At 40.5% G+C, this 24,028-nt stretch overlaps 1 protein-coding gene across 1 annotated transcript in view; it reads left to right on the forward strand.

The window, feature by feature from the left end:
* Nucleotides 1–293: 293 nt before the first annotated feature.
* The window catches only part of PLPPR4 (phospholipid phosphatase related 4), a 184,998-nt gene continuing 161,263 nt past the window's right edge, over nucleotides 294–24,028 (forward strand). The window contains exon 1 of the mRNA XM_082265866.1: nucleotides 294–792. Coding sequence (XP_082121992.1) covers nucleotides 715–792 — 78 coding nt within the window. The 5' untranslated portion in view covers nucleotides 294–714. The remainder of the gene's footprint in view (nucleotides 793–24,028) is intronic.

Consider the following 24,028-nt stretch of genomic DNA (forward strand, 5'->3'; position numbering starts at 1 on the left):
ATACACACACCAGAAATGTATATACTATATGTGTATATATATATATATATATATATATATATATATATATATATATATATATATATATCTATATATATATATTAAGTTATTGCTAAGCAATAAAAAGGTTAAATTCAGCATTGATAGGGCAGTGTCATTTCATGTGGTCACTTGACAACCAACTGCTTCTCTCAGGTCTTCAGTGACATATTTTACATCATCTGTCAGGTGGAAAGATTGATCAGACTGAAGCCTCTCTCCAACCTCCTAGCACATAAAACCCTGGGATTTTTTTTCCTCTTGCTCTCTGTAGCTCCTTTGACGTCAGACCTACACACAATAAGCTGTGAATTCTAATGCTTAAGTGAATAGGAGCTTATTGGGAGCTTGAGCAGAGCAAGAGGGGTGTTTTTGTATAGGAGCCATTACTGTTTCTGTAAGGCATAATGAATAATTTTCTCTGACTGTGTGGGAACTTGAATTGCTGCAAGGGAGAGAGAGAGAGAGAAAGAGAAAGAGAGGGAGAGAGGGGAAGAGAGAGAGAGAGAGAGAGAGAGAGATAGAAGGCGAGAAGGGAAAAAAAAAAGCACCAAATGCTGCACACTCAATAGGTGGCACTAGGGAATGGTACATCAACGCTCTAGGTCTGCAAAAGGAAAATCATTTTGAATCAGCCTGCCTGGAAGAGAGGATTCTGCTGATTAAAAAACAAACATGTCTGCAAAGGAACGGCAAAAGATGAGAGTCACAAAAGACAGCGTCACATTACTCCCATGTTTTTATTTTGTGGAGGTAAGTGAAAATCATATCCTATTTTTTTCTTGCCTTATTGCAAGTGCTATTAGAAATATGTAAAATTATGTGTGTACAGTGGATGTTGCTGATAAAAATGGTGTATATGCATGGTGAAGGATGCTTTTGATTTTTACAATCAATATTGCTGTGCATGCCACTTTTGTAGATTGCAAGCAACGCTTGTTTTTATCATTACTGCTGTCAAAACCAACATAATGCAGCAGATGTGCAATAAAGTGATGTAATATTATCTGATCCTCCGCTAAATAAATATATAGACAGAGAGAGAGAGAAAGATGCATTATGTCATAGCTAATGGTATGATATAGATTTGGCTGTTTACATATATATATATATATATATATATATATATATATATATATATATATATATACACGTATAATAAAATGCACTTACAGAGTAAGTCAGTCCTTTTTTATTGGTTTGCTCACTTGGTTTAATATATGCAGCTACAAAATGATGTAACCGGCTAGAAGGCTAAAATGCAAATATGAATAAAATAATGGATTTATCAAAGTAAATCTATTAAAAGATACCTGCCAATTGAATCATCATTTTGGAAATGTGAGTCTTAATATCACATATTGTGTAATAGTATATAATTATTGCTATTACTGTTGCTGATAATAGTAGAACATTTGAAGCATGTTTTGCCAATAGCCAATACAGATTCAGTTGGCTGGATTTTGTTTTTTGGCAGGGAGCCCTTTTTGTTATTTGAAGACTGGACTGGGTTGGTTAATGATGACAATAGCCCATGAAAGATGGCACAGAGTTCATTATAGTCCTTATTGAAAGGACTGGGTATATTATGGTTTAGCAGAAAAGGGGGAATTTATTAAGGAGGTAATGAAGGTCACAAATATTTTGCTGTTTTGAAGGCCATGCTGAATATACTGAACAGTTCCCCAGTATTTATAGGATGGTAATTGCAATGTGTTGTAGAGTTCAGCAACAGGGCATTTTTACTGTCATTTGTGCAAGTGTGATGTCAGATTCCTGAAGCTTGTGTGGCCTTGCCAGTTAAAGACAGACCTTAAGCCAAACTCTATGTGTTGCCAACCATATTTTTTTTTTGTTTGCACAATTGGCAAAAGAAAAGTGTTAAAAATAATGTTTAGCATTTAAAAAAACAGCTAGTCAGCTCACATATCCTATCATTTTATAAAGTGGTATATAAAACCTTAAACCCATCAAGTAGGCCCTTCACGAGCCTTAAAAAGGGAAAATGAAAGAACAGAAGTTGGTGTCTAGACTAATTTTGATTAGATGTAAAAATAGTACCAAGGAATATAAATGTACCTGTTGAGCCAGTGATAGTCTACTACACAAAAATGCGTTCTCGTAGACTGTGGTTTATTGGTCTTTTAGAGCAATGAATAATGAACTTGTACTCTCACAACTCTAGATACCCATAGGTGTTCTATGGTGGATGTATAACACTAAAACTTAATCTATGCATATAGCACAATGGTAAATGTTTATTATTCTTCTGTTGTAGCTTTGGTCTGGTTTCTATTCCACCTCTACACATATTTTCTTTATGAAATTTACATGTTCTTCTTATGTTTGCATTGGGGTTTATTCTGGTTGTTTCCTTTAAATCCTTTTTCAGCAATCTTAAAACAAAAAGTTCAGAAAAGTTTGTTGGTGTTAGACCAAATTGGACCTCAAAAGTTTGTGTGATTTTATGAGTGTGATAGCGATATTGGATTGAAAGCTTTTTGAAGGGCAGGTACGGATATGAATAGTTCTAGCTTCTATAAAAAGCAATACTCAAAATGGTTATATATAGGCTTTATAAATACTAGAAATAAATAAATATATTACTTGTCAATGACAGGAGGAAGATGTAGGTCAGTCAAAGCCACCCTGACTCACTGTAGTTGATTGACTAGCAAATTGTCACCTTGCAAAGTGAATGCTCATTAAGTTGATAAGATGAAGATATGTTCACTTTGAATACTTCAAATACTCAATTATATGCAAGAAAAAAAAAAAAACAAGCAGGAAAATATCAAGATTTTCTTGCACATTATTTGATATTTGAAGAGAACATTAAGCTGGGTAAATATTCTCAACTCCACCACAATAAGTAATCACTCAAACTAAAAAGTGAACTTTGGAGATATTTATCAAATATTTATTATTTCAGCTACACCATATTTTGATCAAGCTGAGGAGTCCTTAGTGAAACATGTTTTTGGGACATAATGCGCAAAATTTGATAATGAAATATTCAAATTGCTAATAATTTTTTTCACATACTGATTGGTTGTAATGGAAAGTTCAGCCATATGATCATAGAATCTGGCAGTGCATACTGTGTTGCTGCTTTCATTTCCCTGGTTGGCAAATGTCTCAGTTTGACAGTGTAGGCCATATGCGTGCATATCATATTTGGAAGAGAATAGTGTATGACTTAGGAGCAGCCTCAAGGAAATAAATATCTATGAAAACTGAAACCTGTAAGCTGTGTGGACTGGCAAGGTTTACAGTTCTCTAAAGTTCCTCAATTCATGTACCATATCAAGATAAATAATGAACCAAAAAGCATTTGGCCTACTGATATGGACAAGATAGCGAATGAATGTGTTACTATTTTGTTTTGTCTGTCTTGGTCAATGTCTATGGCCTGGTTTTCCTCCTTAGCAAGTTGTAAGAAAGTGAATTAATATCATTTTGAGGGCTGTGCAAATCTCCCATTTAGCCTAAATGGAAATGTTCAAGTTTGTACAAGTATTTCCAGTCTTGGATTCAGATTAATCGAAAAATACAGTAGTTGTAGTGGATGTTAGTCTTATTTTAAAGTGTCTAAGATAACAAATGTTTTCATGTCCATAGCAACCAGTCTCTCTTTCATTCTTTTACTGCATTATGGGCAGCAATACATTTTCTTCTCATAGATGCTTTGATACAAGTTATTTACATAGCAGTGGAACCTTAGAATTATTAGTATCTCGTATCTTTGCATAACATTGGAAAAACCTCTAAAAATAGTGTTATTGATTAGGAGGAAAATAGATCAATGGCTATTAAAGTGAATATACTACCAAAACATTTTTTCATTGTTCTGGATACAGTGTGGAAGGGTCAGAACCCCAGTCAGGTAAGTGTCCCTCTCTGTTTGTCTTAGTGAACATCATTGATAAGATGTAAAGTAATGGGAAATTTAAAAATTCCAAAGTTGCCAACTAAACAGAAGATGAGGAGAAATCTTCCAAAGTTGAAACCAGCTTTGAGGGGAGTTCCCTTAAAGGGGAATTCCCCTCTGTTTGTAGAGATTTGCTGTCTTTGCATCACCAAGGCAGCCAGTAAAGGAAAATCTTCCCAATGGGACACAACCCAGATAGCAAGCAATTGTGCTGCAAGTTTAAAAATGACTTGCTAAGCTATTGCTAAACCTGCCAGGCTTCACAAGTTTGTTGCACAATTGTAGCAAGTCTGCATTAAATGATTAGTGATCAATTTTCTTTGCAAACATTCTGCAAGTCTGCTGCAAGTTCTGGTTCAGTTATGTTGTGCAATAGTCATCCCACCACAGGGGTCACTGTGGCAGAGTTTGCATGCTGAAGACATGCAGAGCTCTTGCTTTAGACTCACCACTGCAACTTTGCTCTTGCTAGAGACTTGCCACGCAAATTTGCTACAAAGTTGAAAAGTGTCAACTAGAACGTGTTCTTCAAGTGCTCTGCAAGCAGGGGCGGACTGACCATTCGGGGTTTAGGACACTGCCCGAGGGCCCAGGGTCAGTAGGGGGCCCCATGAGAGGCTACACACTACAGAAAGAAGCCAGGAACTTCCATGCAGGCTATGCTGTGGTAGATATTTAAATGCCCACTCTATGTGGCTGAGCTGCAATTTGTAGGTGGAGCTTTGTGTGGCTTGAGTGTGGACACAGGGGGCCCCATGATCTCTGATTGCCCGGGGGCCCCATGAGTTGTCAGTCCACCCCTGTCTGCAAGTGTACAACTTGCAAGTGAAAATGTGCCGCAAGTTAACACACTTAAAATTCAACACTGCCAGAAATTTGTGTCAAGTTATCCTTGCTATCTGGGTAACATGAAGTAAACTTACAGGAGCTTTAACCCTTCTCTTCTCTATCCAAAACTAATAAAAAACATTTTGTCCATACATTTACTTTAACACTACTGACTTTAATTTCGCTAATAGTCAGCAAGAAATGTATTACTGATGTCATCTATGACACTGTGAATAATACCATGCAATAATAATCTGACCAGTAAGCTATTATATTAGCTGGGCATGTCATTTCTTGAAAGAAATGTGGCCAGTTAACCTAAAAGTAGCTAATGACTTAGTCAGTACCACTCAATTCAAAGACATCATAAAATGAAAGCATTCTTGTGTCATGGAATAGGTCTTAGGCGGGATTCACACCTTTGAGCTATGGAAATTTGCACAATAACACAAACACAAGAAAATTGTGTGTCGAGCATTGGGATTTTGCAGTGCTATTCATTCTTAATAGCACCCCAACGCAGCTTACCAACACACATGTGTTTTAGCACGTACAGTAATGCACTTTCATGAATTACCTTTCAAATAAATGTACATGCACATTTTGTTGAGGCATTTTAGTGTGTTAAGGAGTCCAATCAAATGAATGGCCTGCCCTAATACAATAAACATAAATAGGCAAAGGAACGCACATCAACATGCTTTGTGTTAGCGCATCATAAAGGTGTGAAGCCAGTCTGACAGTGTTGCAACCACTTACTAAAACACCCAGCATAAAATGATTATAAAGTATCTTCAAAAACATCAAGAACCCATGATGATATGTATTTCTGCTAAATTAGTTTAATGACTTCATGGCTGCTGTTATTGAAAATTTCTCAGCCTTCTTCTTAAAGATGAACTTATCTCTGGAAGTTGTGCCCAAAATGTCAGCTAAAGGGCAAAGGTTTAGTCATAGCATTGCCTGTGGTCTCCCTGTATGCAGCTGATCTTTTCTCATTACTGACTTACCATGACTTGTTCTACACTATATCTCTTTGTAGAGGTGGCCATCTTGGTAGAGGCAGGGCTTTTTTTCTCTCATATCAGAGCCTCCAACATGAAAAAGTGAGAAACAGAGTAATAATATCACCAAATCTCACTCCAAATCTCTTGAGACTAACAGTCAAAGGCAAAAGAGCCAGGAGTAGGGTTGCCACCTTTTCTATGGCAAAATAATGAGTGGGGCAGAATAGGGGTGGGAATAATAGTGGTACAGGTAGTGCATTGTGGGGAACTGTATTTACTGGGCTGAAGAACACTGAAGGATAATATCATCCTCTTCTTGGGGCCGTAGTGAAACTTCCCCTTTCACATCAGAATCATCCTTCACATTAGAAGCCCCACTGTACATCAAAAGGTCTCCCCTCCTCCTTCACATCAGAGCCTCCTTTTCTACAAGTAAGGAAGTATAGCAGTAAAGGTGCAAATGGCATACATGGCAGATAGAATAGTAAGTTTGAAAGCCATGTCAATCACGTAAAAGGAAACATGTCAGTAAAGTCGGTATGTTATGCAGAGGTAGTATAATGTGGATGAAACCCATGCCAGTAATACAGAAGCAGACATGTCATTTCAGGGACAGCTGACATACATAGCAGAAGTGGCACAGTGAGGGTGAGAGTCATGACAGTCACTCAGAAGAACATTTGGTAGTTTAGGGACAGCCAGCATATATAAGAGAGTTGGCATATTTAGGGTCAGAGCCATGCCAGTCAAACAAAATAATGAATCATGGAAGCACAGTCATGGCATGATTGTGCTATAAGGGTGAGAGTCATGACAGTCGGTGGGCAGGGTCAGTTCACTCGCACATGGTCTTCACATGCAGCCATACCCCAGCCCAGAAACATGCAGGTTAGCAGGCTGTAGCAACTGTACAGCCCACCCCAGACTGCCATTGCACAAATGGCGGCCAAGGGCCTACACTTCCCATCTTCCTGACCTTGTATGGTTAAGCCTTTACCTCCCAGGAATACTCATTGGCTAGAGATAGGCACTTCTATATTAAATATTTACACAGAGGCCAGATATTGCAATAAACTTCCTGTACTGTTTTAAAGAAGTAGTTGAGTAATCCATATAATATCATAGAATGAAACTGTCCAGATACTGTATGTGGTATAAGGTGGTTTCACTATTGGAGGATCTTGTGCCGATCTTGTGAGAATTTAAGCTGGTTCTCCTTATTCTCCACTGTTAGACCACTAGCTCACCATTATTTTTCCCCAGAGGGTGAACCAAGGGGAAAATAAACTCCTGGCTTACTCTTCCTTTAGGGCAAAAAATAGGGGGGCAGGGGGGTCATGTGCCCCGGACTCCACATTGAGAGAGGCTCCGCTGACTCGGAGACCAGTGCTGGAACTTGGGGTGTTAGAGCAGGCACCTGCCCCTCATCTCCTTGCGGGCTGACACTGTGATCTGCTCCTCTACGGCAGCCGGCATCTCTCTCCATCAGCTGCCTATACAAGTTGCAGGGCTCACAGAGACATCCTTGGTTGGTCCCTACTTTCTAAGTTGTGGTTCGGCCAACAGTCTCTCTCCTCACCCTTTTTCCCCCGGGCTCTTGTCAATGTCAAAGAAGCCGTAGTTGCGGCTGAAGGTGCACATCTCCTTTGGGCTCCCCTCGCTGACAGCAAGGATGGCAGGATTAGAGTTTTTTGGGTGGAGGTACTTCATGCAAAAGGCTACCTGAGGTTCACTCATCAGGGGACATAGAGACTGATGGGGGCAGGTAAGCATGATTTACTCTGACTTATTTGGGGGGGATAAAATGATATGTGCTGTGGGTGATTTTGGAGGCAAGAGGACTTCTGATTTAAAATCCACCGCCCTCAAACCCACCTTCTAGAACAAGTCCTTTCCTCTCCATAAGCACCCCCAGCACATATCATCTTACCCTCCCAAATCTAAGAGAAGCCAGCTGCCGTAGGGTGATCACAGCATTGGATACCTCAGGGCATGTGCCCCAGCCTCCAGGTGTTCATGTTTGCATGCTCCTGCCAGTTGTGTTAAGGCCAGTTCACACTGACCACCCACTAAACTGCAGACATTTAGTGTGTGGGCACTGGGCATTTTAGTGCATCACAGAGCTCCCTTTTTTTTTTTTTTTTTGTGTAGCACTACTCCCAAGGGAGCTGCTGGTTACTGGTTACCCTGGGTTACCATTGGCAACAACAGAACATTCTGACATTTTCCCAAGTGTTTTACCTCAGACAAGAATCAGTCCAGTATCTTTGGTTTTTATGTTTTATATGGAACTTGGATAGGAGAAGGGAGGAGTGGGATACCCCAACTGAATGAAACTATGCACAATAGGCAGGGACGACTTGAATAAATGCTGGTTAACGCTGAGTAACACTGAGTAACGCTGAAATTGAGCTAGTCATGGCTAGGCCGCTGCTTTGCCCTTGGCTGTGAAATGTTTTGCTTAAGCTTCCTGAGGTAAACTCTATCCTGAGGCAAGCTGTACTGCTGAACAACTTCAAGGCCCTTCCTGGCACCCTCTTTATCTCTATCTTCAGGATTTAACTACTTTGCACCCCCTTTACTGTGACACTCTGAGTGAGCTGGCTCCTTGATCCCCTGACTTCTCTGGAGTGGTCTCCTCTCTAAGGCAGACCCTTAGGCAGATCCCTCAGTACTCACAATACTGTTTTTCCCAAAGTCCTCTGCCCAAAAGCTCCACTGGTCAGCACACTGGATCCTCTAGAGCCCAGCTCCACTCCTGGTCCCTAGGCCGACCTCCTTGACCACCTTCCTCACTCTGCAGGAGTAAAGACAGCCATCCACCTCCTCCTGGGACTTTGCTCCTGCCAAAAGACACCCTGTCAAATCCCCCTCCGGATTTATTCCCAATCCCAGGATGCATTGCAGCAATGCCCCGCCCACTGGGACAGTCATAAACCCTGGTGTGCTATTGGTTAGGTTTCCTCCATTGTCCAACAAGCTACCTTATTGGATACAGTGGGGAGACTCCCTAAGACCCAATGAATCACACCTGAGAACATGTGACAGGCCAAACTCTCCTGATAAGCAGAAAGAGCCACTCTATGCATTTGCCTAGCACCTACCTAGGAAGGTGCTACATTTGTATGAACATTTATTCATGTCACTGTACAGCAGTGCAGTTCAATGTGCTACTGTACAGTGGCATGCAATGCCTTCCTGTGTGCTATGATAAAATGCAGCAATGTTAGGGTCACTTTTGAATTAAATTTGTCATGTGCGTTGTTGTGTACCTCTTTAAGTATTACCTGAATTTGTTTTTTGAACAGCTATCATTGTCTTTTTAAAAGGATGTGTAACGTGTAACATGCTCCAGACCCCTGATTCCTCCCCTCCCTGTGACAGTGGGTGGGGGATCTTCTCCTCTCACCTGCTGTTGCATTTTGAAAATAGCATGGCTGTGTGTGGCTCCGCTGACGCAGCCACATCAATCATTCACAGCAATCTGTAAATGAGAGAACTACAAGTACTGTCTTCCATTGCAGCTGACAGCTTGTAGTTCAGAAAGAAATGCAAGGGCACCTATTAGGGCTCTCATAGTTCATTCACAAGCCCTTCAGCTTGTAAACAGTCAGTTCGTATTGGAGGTCCAGGCTAAAATCTGCAGGGCTTGTCTGCAGGAGCCTGACATTGCACCCCTAATCAAGGGTGCAATGCTTTCCAGGCTCCTGAAGGAAAAAATAATACATTTACTTCTTTTTTCCAGCAAAAATATGTGCATTTATTTATTTTTCTCAAAAGGTGAACTTAACATTTAATGTTGTTGAATAAAGATGCTATGCGATTTTAGAGATTTTTGTATATAATTTTAGTGTTTACAGTGCCTTGAAAGTCCCAGCCACCTATTGTGTTTTCATATTGTTTTGGGAGGGGTGAGTGTGCAGATTATTGTAAAAAAATGTTTCACTTTAGTTTTGTATCTTGTATTCAGGATTGTAAAAAGTGCAGCAGTTTTTTTTTTTGTTTTTTTTCTAGCGCAAAGTTTACTATATATTTTTTGAGTGTGCAGATTAGTGCTTGATTTTTTATTTTTTTTTTTTGGGGGGGGGGGGGGGGTGCAGAGTTGGAATTTTTGCTAATAGGGTAAAGTGGGGGAAAGTGTTTTCCTTGTGGGGGAATGTTTCACTCTCCTAACCCCTACACTGGGTGTTACACTCCTGAACTCTTTTCACTCCTCATCCCTGTATTTTGTGCATAACACTCCTGCCCCCTGCATTCTGTGCATTACTTACCCCTGACCCATTGCATCCAGTGTGTCATGTACTCTTGAACCCAGCACTGGCTGTGTTACATGTTTCTGATCCTTCAACACATTGCATTGCACACCCTGGACCCCTGCAATCTGTGTTTATTATCCTAAATTTGACACTGAATGGCGCACTCTGTGTGTTACATAATCCTTACACTTGCACTCTGTGCATTGTACACCCTTGATCCCTGCACTCTGCTCTACAGACTCCTGCACTCTATACATTATATTATACATATACGTATACTCACTCCCCCCCCCCCCCCCCCCCCCAATGTTCATTGTCTCAACAGTTACTGGTTGCTAAGCAGTCCCTGAATATTTTAATGAAGTGCTTCATTAAGGTAGTCTCAGACAAAGTGTTAGCTCTCCGGGCTCTACCAACTGTACAGACTGCCCATTGCACAGATGGTGGCCAAGGGCCTACACTTCCCATCCTCTTGACCTTGTATGGTTAACCCCTTAACTCCCTATAGTATTCACACAATAAGTCCAAGCATCACCTTCCAGAACTTTGCAGCCAGGTTTGTACCTGCAACCACTCCGCACATATTACCTTCCAGGTATTGCCTGTAGAGATAGGCATTTCTTTAATAAATATTCACACAGAGGCAAGATCGTACAATAAAATGTCTTTACTCTTTTAAAGCAGTAGTTGATACAGAGTAATCCATATAATGGCACAGAATAAAACTGTCCACATATTGGATGAGGTTTTAAGTGATTTCATCTTTGGAGGTGCCTGTACCTCTCCTTATTTTCCACTGTCCAACTATTGCTCACCGTTCTTCTTGCACAGAGTGAGAACCAAAGGGGAACACTAACTCTTGGTTTAATATCCATTGTAGAGATCTGCTCCATCCCCAGTTAAGGATCACCTTTTTTCCTTTTAGTGTTCAGTGCAGAGTCCCGCTCAGCAGCCCCTCCCTCAAATGGGGGGAGAGAAAGAGATCCTCCAGCAGGCCTTACTTGTCCTAAGATTCCCTGCATAGCAACGACCCCAAACCCCAGCTCCACGCACCTTATAAAGGGACTCACAGAAGATTTCCACAAAAGGAAGAGCAACCCTTAAAGGGACCAAAACTTAGCTCTACTTCTCTACAAGTCACACAGAATGAAGCATACCAGTATGGGGTCATCCAGCATGTATGACATAATAGGGTCAGAGCCATGCCCATCACACAGAGGAAAACATGTTAGTACAGGGGCAGTTGTACTGCATAGCATAATGGGGGTAAAAGCTATGGCAATTACAAAAAAAGAAGAATAACAGCACAGAACAAGCCAGCATATATGATATAGTTATGGTGAGAGCCATAAACCTCTACAGGCATGGCATTGAAGACATGCTACTCGACATTCCATTTTCACACCTGATGAAGGTGGTCTTTTCTGAACTTTACTGGCCAACCAGCAGCATCATAGGTAGCCCACCAGTCTGACGCCCAGCACAGTTCTGTTCCTCTCCAGCACCCACTCCAAGAGCTTCTGCCTTCCAGTCTGGATAGACAGTGCACCTTATTACAAGCCACCACAGCGCCTATTGGCTAAAGGGTTGCAGCAAAAGGGGGTGCAGATGTAGATGGATGGTGTCCAGTATTGAATCAACATAATATGCGGCAAGCCAGACTGTTATTGATTCTGATCTTGATGCTGTTTATATGGGATGGGTGACAACTATACACAGGAACACCTAGGTGTAGTCACATATCTGAGAGTGCATCCCTATTTTTTAAATTCAGACAAAAGTTATGATTTAATAAACAGGTCCTGGCCAGATTCTGATAAGCTCCCCCCAGAAAAACTAACAGAATGTGTGAATGAGGCCTTGGTTCCCTCAATTTGGGAACAAGTTTCTTTGCAAAGGAGGAAGGCTTGGTGTACCCCTCCCTCCTAATTTTCAAGGTACCCTCCCAATATTGAAATATATTTGGCCTGCCCTTCCTTTTCTGGTATGACTTTTATTGGGAACTACACATCATTTAAAAAAAATGGGAAAACATGGGAAAATAGTCAACATCGGGTAGAGAACACAAGAAGTTACGTACCAGCTTAAATAATTTCTGGCAAGATCAACAGATATTTTTGAGCTTATCATATAGATGTAAAAACATGAGACTGTTCATTGTTAGGGTTCAAATATGCTTTATGTTTTTACTAATTTAATCTTTGATATAACAGAATATGTAAGTCTATTCGCACTCATTCCTATATGATGAATGCGATTTAGGACTTACTGTTGCCTGAAGACCTCTTCAAAGAGAACATAATAGAGGTCTCCGTGTATATTTCTCAAAGCAGCATCTTCAAGCTGGTAATGCTAATTATTCTGTATAGCATGACACCTCCTAGAAAACTGAAGACCTTATTAGAGACTTTATTTTCTGACTCTAGTACTTATAACAAATATCATTCTTTACAGTTTGGCAGTACTGCAGTAGGTGTGCTCACAGGGTGTGCCAGGTGTGCCTAGGCCCACCCTAATCACCCTGTTTGGTGCAGATTCACCCTGTTTAGACTCCTGATATTTCACTAAAGCCCCCTAATGGGGCTCCTAAAAAATTGTAAAAAATATAATAAAAAAAAAAAATACTGACACTGTCCACTTCCCTACTGACACTGTCCATTGCTCTGCTGACACCATCGGTATATTGTGTATGCACATGCACACACGCACAAATATGTTTGAGCTTTGGTGTGAAGTCCCTAATGCATTAGGCCGTGCACACCTATGAATACTGCCATTGCAAAATACAAGATATTTTTCACAGGCATATTCTTTTTGTACGTATGAATTACTGGATATTTCCTTTGCATTGATGATTTTAACACAGATTGATTACTTGCCAAAATGCGCTTAACACTATTAACAAAAGCAGGCTAGTGTACCTAAAACTAGGAGTCAAATCAAAACATAATTTTTAACCACTTGCTGACTTGCCGACTATTTACGGCGGCAGTCAGCCCCTCACAGGCAAAGTGACGTAGGGGTACGTCACTAGCCTGTGAGGCTCTAGGGGGCGAGCATACGCCGCCGGAGGCGCTCTCCCACCCCCGCTTGCTCCCTAACTTCCCCGCGCGTGTGACCGGTGGACCCGATGTCCGCCGGTCACTCACAATCGTCCGTTACAGAGGGAGAAAGGCAGACGGCTAATGTAAACAAAGCCGCCTGCCATTCTCCCCTGTGTAAGTGCAGAGATCATATGGTCCTGCTATGTAGGATCGTATTTCTCTGTAGTTACACAAACAGCCACATCCCTTTACAGTTAGAAGCACGCCCCTAGGGACACACTTAACCCCTTCTTCTCCAATAAAGTTAACCCCTTCCCTGCCAGTGTCATTTTTACAGTAACAGTGCATATGTATAGCACTTATTACTGTAGTAATGTCACTGGTACCCCCAAAAGTGTCAAAAATTCAGTCAGGGGTCCGATCTGTCCGCCGCAATGTCGCAGTCCCGCAAAAAAAATCACAGATCGCCGCCATTACTCGTTAAAAAAAAAAATTACAAAAATCTTTCCCTTAGTTAGTAAACGCAATAACTTTTGCGCAAACCAATCAAAATATGCTTATTGCGATTTTTTTTACCAAACATATGTAGCAGAAAACAAATTGGCCTAAAATGTTAAAAAAATTAGATTTTCACATTTTTCTCGGGGGAATATTATATAAAAAAATGTGAAAAATATTGTTATTTTTGCAAAATTGTCGCTCTCTTTTTGTTTATAGCGCATGATCAAAAAATCGCACAGGTGAACAATTACCACTAAAATAAAGCTCTGTTTGTGAGGAAAAAAAGACGTCAATTTCATTTGGGTACAGCGTCGCACGACCGCGCAATTGTCCGTTAAAGTCACGCAGTGCCGAATTGCGAAATAGGGCCTGGTCAGGAAGGGGGTAAAATCTTCCGGGGCTTAAGTGGTTAATTGCCATTTGTTTCTTCAATAGGAAAATTTACCCTCCCTTCTGTTCTGCTAACTTGTGCCATCTGGTAAAAGAAATGAGGAGAAATGAGCATAGACTGGAATATAAAACACTTACATCAGAACTCCATCTGAAAACAAAAAGCAGCTTTTGCTGCAGTACTCTCCACACCAGAGCTGCTTGCAATACTTCCTTTCCACCACAGGATGCCTTCAGTCTTCTGGCATCATTTAACTCTCTTCCTCTGAGCTCAGGCTGTTATGGACCTGTTACCAGCCTGGTAGTGAAGGAGAAGAAGCACAGTGATGAGCTCATCTCTCTGTCACTCTGTTTTCTTCTCCTATCAGCATGTTCATTGTCAGCATATAAATTGACGGGCTCCTTGTTCTGCTTCTTCCTCTCTCAATATGAGCTCTGCTACTGTATATAGGGTCTGCAAAAAAAGTTTATACCAAGTCAAATCCAGGTACTCACACTGGTTGCTTTTAAAACAAACAAACAAAAAAAATGAATCTACCTAAAGTTTAGCTTAAAAATGTTAAAACCACTGGTCAGGTTTTATTGCTGTCGGTAACTTCCTTAGGGATATCTCCTTTCATTTCTTGATCCAATTACTAGTGCAGCCATTATTTCTTCAAAAATGGGGTTGATGTCTACTTTTACCCATGTGACACTGGGTCAGTATACTGAATGTACTCTGAATATGAAAGAAGCTAGAAGTAACTCTAATAGGCTAATACCTTATTTTCTGGCGTATAAGACGACTGGGCGTATAAGTCATCCCCCCTAGTTTTCAAGTTAAAACATAGGTTTTGGGCTATACTCGCGGTATAAGACTACCCCCTTCCCAAGCAAGGCAACACCATTGAAAAACATCAGATTTCTCAGATCTCTCATATATCTCCAAGGTACTGTAAGAAAGTATTAGATGTAATCTCTCAAAGCGCTAGCTGTCTGTGCCCTTTTAATCTCCAAGGTACCATAAGTATCGTAAATGTAATCTCTCATAGATCTCCAAGGTACCATAAGTACCGTAAATGTAAGCTCTCATATATCTCCAAGGTACTGTAAGTACTGTAGATGTAATCTCTCATATATCTCCAAGGTACCGTAAGTACTGTATATTTAATCTCTCATATATCTCCAAGGTACTGTAAGTAAGTATTACCGGTAGATGTAATCTCTCAAGGCGCTGGCTGTGCAGGAATCCTGTATACCGCATGTACCGTAGCTTTGGCTAAATACAGTATACCGCGCTAAGCCAATCACGGTGAGCAATGTATTATATTATTGAATGCAAAGACTGCTTGGATTGGTGGAGTCGGAGAGGTGGGCTGATGTTATTCTCTCTGACTCTGCCAATCCGAGCAGGCTTTGCATTCAATAATAGAATACATCGCTCACCGTGATTGGCTCAGCGCGGTATACTGTATGTAGTAGCCGAAGCTACGGTACATACGGTATACCGGTACAGAATTCCCGCACAACCAGTGCCTTGAGAGATTACATCTACTGGTAAGAGAGATTACATTTACGGTCTTTACGGTACCAGCGCTTTGAGAGATTACACCTCCTACTTACTTACCTTGGAGATTTTTATACTCGACTTATAAGATGACCTCCCCATTTTGGGGGGATTTTTTTGAGGTTACAAAGTCGTCTTATACGCCAGAAAATACGGTATTTTCCTAATTTGTCGGTCATATATCCTTTCATTCTGTAAATCTTAACAAAGTCTTACTCAAATTTATAAGCCAAGCAGGGCCTGGTTTCTAATGGCTGAACCATAACTCCTCTAAGCTATAAAAGCAGTTATGCCCTGTTGATTTTTTTTTCAAAATCAAAAGTTTTTTACTAGTTCTAAAATAGGTGTAAAATAACATCACAGCTGACACCTATGCTTGCCTAGCCAAAACTAAAATACCCTCAGTTGCCACAGCCTCCTGGGATATCCACCATGTTCCAAAAGGATGAGGGCCAGTTAGTGCCGAAATATGGCAAGACTTCACACCTGCATAGCTTTTATCTATGCAGAGACATAAGCACAAAATCCTGCCCTGTTTTAGCTCTTAAGGCCCGTACTCATTATAATAAAATCACAGGTAACATTTCGTATGACGAACGATCAGCTGACTATCTGATCGTTAGTATATATGTATATAGTGCTTTAGACAGCTTAATCCAACTTTTCGGATGACAAAAACTGAAGGTGCAGGCTAAGAACTTTTTAACGTATGTGAGCACAATGTCCAATTTTGGTGTAATTAGTACAGTTTTCATCCGAAAAAGATCGAAAGAGCAAGACTACGTATTCTCAGAAATGAAAGATTACATTACAAAACAATTCAACACATTACATCACTTCTGAAGTTGTATTCTGTCATACAAGAATTTTTGTATGTTGAGTAACCTCTTCAATTTCGATATGAGACTAGCACGCAACAAAAAAATGGATGATTAGCTGTCCGATAATCTCATTGTGTGTACAAGGCGTCACTTGCCTGCAGCCTTCTGGGATGTCTGATTTTGAAATCCCAGGAAGCTGAGGGTACGTTACTCTCACCTAGGAGCGAAATTAGACAGTGGGGGATGGATGCTGAAAATTAGGCATATACTATACACAAAATAATAATAAAATAATTTGTGAGAGAGGTGGGAGGAAGGGAAAAAAAAGCAAATGTAGTTAATGGTAAAAAGTCTACTTTAAAACAGGATACACTATACAATACTATACACTTTGCAGTTTATGAGAGCCTACCTGGCCACCTGGTGACACATGGAGGTGCATTCTAATCTATGAAACCAGTTCATACTTTAGCTTAATACTGCACTCCAGATCCTACCACTAAAGTCTTTCTAAAATAAATTTGGAGGTTAGTGGTAGAAGGTGGTGGTGATGGTGGTGGAGGTGGTGGTAAATCATTCATGAGTTATGTTTTTAATACTTAAACCAACAAAGTTTTCAGTATAGTAGCAGAAAAGGGCACTTATCGTAATTTACTGTACTCAACAGTATTGTCTTAGTAATCCTTATAAAATGAAAGCTAGTGCCGATAGTTTACACCTCTGTGCTTATAGAAACAGTTTGTCTACTCAAGTTGCTTTTATCTTTTATCCATGAACACAAAATAATTACGGAGAATAAGCACAGATAAAGGTTATTTTACTTTTCAAATGTTCACAGGTGGCCAGGTGATGTATTCTTTCTGATTAGAGTTTCTTTGAGCACAAGCTGAAAACAGTTGGAGTAGCACTGCACATATTGGAACACTGATACTTCTCAGGATAGTTTGTTTTGGGTCTTCCTTGTGCAAGTAACAGTTTAATGTTGAAGGATATATTGAGTAATATAAGCATAACAGAAGACCTGTATAATATTTTTTTTTATTAAATAAAATAGGAAAAAACTATGGATGGGCATATTTGAACTTCCCATGCCATCCCAAGTCTATTAAAGTGTGAGTCTTGTTTACAAATTGAATGACCTATGTTCACGACACAGCTGATTTTATGTAAAGCATCTCAAGAGTTTCTCACTTTCAAATCTCAAATAAACAAACTTTAATAATAATGTTCTAAGAAACACACTGATGAATTCTTCTAGTATGATATTACATGAGTTGGGTGTTATTTACCATAATTAAAGCAGGGGGGCTCCACCCAAAAGGGTAAGCCTCGTTTGTCTGTCTTCCCCTAACCCCCCCCCCCCCTCCCTGCAACATATGGTACCTTTTAGGGGGAGCAGATACCTGATTTTAGCAGGTACCGTCTCCCAGTTTGGGCTCAGGTCAGTGTGGCAAAGTGAGCCAGAAGTTCCGCCCCCCTCCTTCCCTGCCCATTCACAGAGAGCAGCGCGATTTATGCATGCGCAGTAGGAAACCGGCAGTGAAACCACAACGGCTCCACTGCCAATTTCCCTTAGCCGAAATAGCAGGGCCCACACCCGAGAGCCGATTTAACCACTTAAGGATCAAGCCTATTTCTGACACTGTCGTTTACAAGTTAAAATCAGTATTTTTTGCTAGAAAATTACTTAGAACCCCCAAACATTTTATATATTTTTAGCAAAGACGCTGGAGAATAAAATGGCAGTCTTTGCAATATTTTTTGTCACGCGGTATTTGCGCAGCGGTCTTTCAAACGCAATTTTTTGGGGAAAAATACATTTCACTGAATCTAAGAAAATATTAACAGTAAAGTTAACCAAATGTTTTTGTATATTGTGAAAGATGATATCACGCTGAGTAAACAGATACCTAACATGTTACGGTTTGAAATCGCGCACACTGATGGAATGGCGACAAACTAGGGTACTTAAAAATCTCCATTTTGAGTTACAGAGAAGGTCTATTTCTAGAATTATTGCTCTCTCGCTCTGACGATCGTGGCAAAACCTCGCATGTGTGATTTGAACACCGTTTTTATTTGCAGCCTTTATGTATGCGTTTTCTATTTATTTTATTATTTTTATTCACTTTTATTTTATATAGTTTTTAATTTTTTCACTGTTTAAAAAAAAAAAAAAATCTGATCCCTTTTTTTGCTGTCACAAGGAATGTAAACATCCCTTGTGACAGTAATAGACAGTGACATGTACTCTTTATGGAGGGATTGGGGTCTAAAAGAATCTGCATTTTTGGATACTGACATTTTTTTAAAATCGGCGCCGTTGAGTAAATCGGAAGTGACATTGTGATGTTGCTTCCGGGTTACATGATCGGAGACCCGATTGAAGTTGAATCCAGCTTCGTTCGAGACTCCAACCAGCCCAAGGACATGCTAGCTGGTTGCTCGGTAGACCCAGGCAGAAGGCAGCGGGAGGGGGGACATCCCCTCCCGCTTGCTAGGATAACTGCCGAGCAGCTGCTTAGCCACCTTGGTTGTTATCTCCTGAAAGCCGACCACCGGCTCTAAAAAAAACGGTACTGGGTTGATGCCTGCAGCTGCAGGCATCATCCCGGTACAACCACTTCTGCAAGCCGACGTACAAGTACGTACAGAATCAGCTGGATGCCTTAACAGATAAGTGCTCTAATAGTAAAAGTCAGCAGCTACAGTATTTGTAGCTGCTGACTTTTAATTTTCGGAAGGGGGGGTGGAACTCCGCTTTAAGACCAGGTGTATTAAATATAAACTATTTATAATATTTGATGACTTTTTTAAAGTATTAAAAAAATTTGCTTGTGATTACTACTAATCCACATTCTTTCTCCGTGTACAAAAGAGTTCCAAGATTTTCTATAAATAGTATTCCAACACCATTGTAAAGATACCTACTCTTGTCATATACAGGAGTGCTTTTTTTGAGAATAGTTATCCTACTTCTCTTGATTATTTACTTTTAAATGGAATGCTGAAGTGGTTATAAAGGCTGAAGATTTTTCTCTGCATTAAAGTAGTTCTAAAGACTGAAGATTTTTTTACCTTAATGCATTCTGTGCACTGTTTTCATGCATGTCTGATGCTTCAGTTTTTTATTGAATAGGATCCTCTGTACAAAAGGCTTTCTGTTCATTTACTGTCCAGTGCATCTGAAGCTGCAGAGAAATGGATTGAGAAATCTACATCCTCAGTCCCTTTCTTTGTCTCAAAAGTGAGACATTGGTGATCTGTTTAAACCCCTAATATTTCTCCGAAGCCCAAATGCAAAAGCACAGCACTGTTGAGAAAAAATAAATGAAGTGGTTACAAAGGCTAAAGATTTTTCTCTGCATTAAAGTAGTTCTAAAGGTTGAATATTTGTTTTACCTTAATGCATTCTGTGCACTGTTTTCATGCATGCCTGATGCATAGTAAACTATGTTTACTATGCTTCAGTTTATTAATGAATAGGAGCCTCTGTACAAAAGGCTTTCTGTTCATTTACTGTCCAGTGCATCTGAAGCTGCAAAGAAAGGGATTGAGGAATCGACATCCTCAGTCCCTTTCTTTGTCTCAAAAGTCTCCCTTTCTTTGTCTCTAAAATCCCTGATATTTCTCCAAAGCCCAAATGCAAAAGCACAGCACTGTTGAGAAAAAATACATAAATAAAAAATAATTAAAAAATGTATTTTTTTTTTTTAATTTAAAAAATAAGGTTCAAACTTTATTGGCTTTTTCACACAGATTCTCTTGCCCATACAGTGTGGACGAGTGGTTTGCTTGTGCATCAGGAACTGCCTGTTGCCATAGAGGATGCAGAAGCTGTACAGAGATAATATCAGGTCCTAATTTGATAGGTATGTAGGAGTAGGTTAGTGGACCCAAATGCACAATGTCTGTGTTCGGGGGCCATACACCTGCATCCACACCCCTGTCCCATTGGGACCTGCAGCTGTGTTCGTACAGCTGCTGCATCCCCATAGGGCAACATAGCCTTCCTATTCAAAGCTCCAGCCACAAAAAACAAAACAAATTCACACTGTACAGGCCACAGCACTGATGTGAGCGAACACCAGGACCTTAATTACACAGAGACATGTATTTATTAAAGGCCCGTACACACGTACCGATCGTCGGCGAACGATCGTCCGTCTTTTGTCCCCGGGCTGTCGGTGTCTGTTGAAAAGTGCAAAGACAGCACAAGAATTTTGTCCACCGACTACAGCCGACTGCAGAAGTGATGTCATGTAATGGTTAACTTTCCCTGTGTTTTTTCTTTTCTGAGCATGCAAATCAATCAGATCTGAAGAAGGGCTAGGCCCGAAACATGTCATTTCCTCTATCTGTGGCATTCCCCAATAGCTCCGCCAGGTGACCCTTGGTTGCACTCTACAGCTGTGCCCTCGGTGAGCTGCCTCCACACTCCCGGCTACATCGGTGCTGCAGTTCCCGGTGCGCACGTCTGCGCCAGGCGCCTGGTGACGTCATCTTCCGGCGCCACGTCAGTAGGGACTGACGACCAGCGGCCGCTGCCGCCTCGGGCGCGCACCGCCACCGGAGTTGTTCGCCGGGGTTTGAGCATCTCATCCCCCCCTGTCAGCCTCTTTTCCTCACCTCAGGCATCGTCCAGCCCGGAGGCACATTTGCAGTGAAGGTTCCCGATCTGACCGAGGCAGCTAGTCCATCTACAAGTGCCACACCGTTCAGGATTCACAGGTGGTAAGGCGTTGTCTCCCTGCCTCTGGGTCCTCCTTGCTTTGGAGTTGTCTCCTTTGGTATCACATCTGTTTGCTGAGCACTGCACCCTTGGCACACCATTGGCTTTCCCTGACTAGGAGCTTATTTTAAATTGATTTTAATAAACAAGTTTGATTATTTAAGATCCCGAGCAGCATCCAAGTTTTTTTGTGCCATTTTGTCCGGGAGCGCCATCATACCCCGTTTTTTTGTGTCATTACTTCCTATGATTTCTAGCAGCAGCCATGGTCACCCCATGCTGAAAAGAACTCTCACTGAACTCCTGTCCAAAAAAAGCTTAAGTGGAATTTCACTCTCCCAGTCAGCATTAATTATTTTTAATCCTCAAGCCCCTAACACTAATAAATACTGTATTTATCGGCGTATAACACGCACTTTTTCTTCCTAAAAAATGGAGGAAAAAGCAGCAGTGCTTTTTTTTAAACTTACTTGTTTTAAACTTATTTTAATATTTCTTCTGTTACTTCCTGTTTTTTTACCTAGGCAAATTATGTCATACATCCCAGGAGTGTTCAGGAGGGGAGGAGGGGTTTTCTCAGCTAAGCACACTCTCCTGCATGCATACTTGAACTAAGGGCAGATGGATCCCAAGAAGTAAAATCTACCTGAATTATTTGCTCTTACTCAGGATGACCACAGCCAGAAATGCTAGGGGATGTTTTTCAAAGTGATTTCTCCACTAAATAAAGCATTGAGACATGAATGGATGAGGGGGGTTGCTTTGAATATTTAAAATGTATTAAATAGTGTTTTTGGTTTGAGGTGCTCAGATGCAGTGAAGATCTGCTTTAAGACGTATCTTGTTTATCTCCAACACTTCTAGAATGCCTAGTGTACAACCATCTGAGTTATCAACTCGCTGTTAGAAACCTTCTTGACCCATTTCAATCTGGTTATTGGCTGCAACACTCCATAAAAACCAGAACAGAATCAATCTTCTGCGTATAAGAGAAGTGCACTGGCAATCTAATGTAATCTAGTGTATGCACTGGCTTCGTTGCCCCCTGTGGGCTGGGGAAACAAAGAGAAATAATGCAGAAACAAAGAACATAGGGTGCACCAACCTACCACATTACCTTTGTAATAGCTTTATTATGTAAAAAGAGCAAATGTATACTCAGAAACAACATCAGCAATAAGACACATCAAAGTCCACAATGTTCTTGAACCGGTCTGGTCACCTAGACAAGTCCCAAGCATAAGAAGACCTTCCAAAAGGCTGATGCATTTCGAGCAGAGATCCACAGGCTCTGAGGAAGAAGGGATCTCCCCTCTAGATGTGTCAGCCTTTTGGAAGGTCTTTTTGTGCTTGGGACTTGTCTAGGTGATCAGGCCGCTTCAAGTACAAACCCAACAAAGCTTCTAATTAACTCCCTTGTTATCTCTTGCTTCAGCTAATGTAATTCCCTCCTTGTTAATCTACCTCTATGCAAACTATTTTCTTTCAATCCACATTGAATGTTGATGCCAGACTTATCCACATATACAATCTATTCAGCGTATTTCAACCCTCTCTGCCAATTCTCCACTGGCTTTCACTCACCCAATACATAAAATTGAAAAAATTAACCACACAACTCTTCCAATCCAGAGAAATCACCACCCCCATTTCAAAATATCACCCAAATCATCCTCTTTGCTCCTCACAGGACTTTCTGCTCTCTAGCCCCCTTGTCACCATTTCCTATGCTCTCTTCTCTAGAACTTCTCCAGAGGCTCTCCCTTGATATGGAACTCTCTACATCAATCCATCCAGCTTTCTTCCCTTCAGTATGATTTCAGGAGAACCTTAAAAACTCACCTCTTTAGGGGAAACCTATCTAACCTCTGCCTAACAACAGGAATTTTACTTACTCATTGCCCCAAAATCATTTCCTTTTATATCAGTTGCCTTTCCATTTAGATTGAAAGCTCTCATGAGCAGGATCCATCTGTCTTATAATAAATTATACTGTAGCTGTGCTGTATCTAATTAACAAACTGTTTGCACTCTATAAGTCATGTATAATAATAATAATAATAATAATAATAAGGAGCTTAAATCCAGTAGGAGAAGTGATAGATGCAGGGTAAAAACGTTTCCCTATGAATATTCAATGGAATTCTACTACTGTATGACCAGTTTAGGAGTGTGAAGATCCGGTTACAAGAGGTGTGAAGGTGAAGGGCATGGGTAGGGCATCACTCTTCATGTTGGAACCTCCACATAAAAAGTGGAGAAAGGTTAGAACTTCTGTTAAGTTTTTACTGCTATCTGTGGCTGCTTTATATTGTTTTCCTCTCACTAGCTTAACCACTTGCCTACTTTGCACTTAAACCCCCTTCCCATCCAGACCAATTTTTAGCTTTCAGTGCTCTCACACTTTGAATGACAATTGCGCGGTCATGCAACACTCAACCCATATAAATTTTTCGTCCTTTTTTTCATAGAAATAGAGCTTTCTTTTGATGGTATTTATTCACCGCTGGGCTTTTTATTTTGTGCGCTATAAATGAAAAAAAACGCAAATTTAAAAAAAAAACGTTTTTTTTTTTAGTTTCTGTTATAAAATTTTGCAAATTAGTAATTTTTCTTCATAAATTTTGGCCAAAATGTATACTTCTACATATCTTTGGTAAAAATAACCCAAATAAGTGTACATTATTTGGTCTGCGTGAAAGTTAGAGAGTCTACAAGTTATGGTGCTAATCATTGAAAATTGATCACTCCTAATGTACTGACAGCCTATCTCACTTCTTGAGACCCTAACAAGCCAGGAAAGTACAAATGACCCCCAAATGACCCCTTTTTGGAAAGTAGACATTCCAAGGTATTTAATAAGAGGCATGGTGAGTTTTTTGAAGTTGTCATTTTTTCCCACAATTCTTTGCAAAATTATTATTTTTTTTTTT

This window comes from Pelophylax lessonae (genome assembly GCF_965119305.1).
Source record: "Pelophylax lessonae genome assembly, chromosome: 8".
Lineage (NCBI taxonomy): Eukaryota > Metazoa > Chordata > Amphibia > Anura > Ranidae > Pelophylax > Pelophylax lessonae.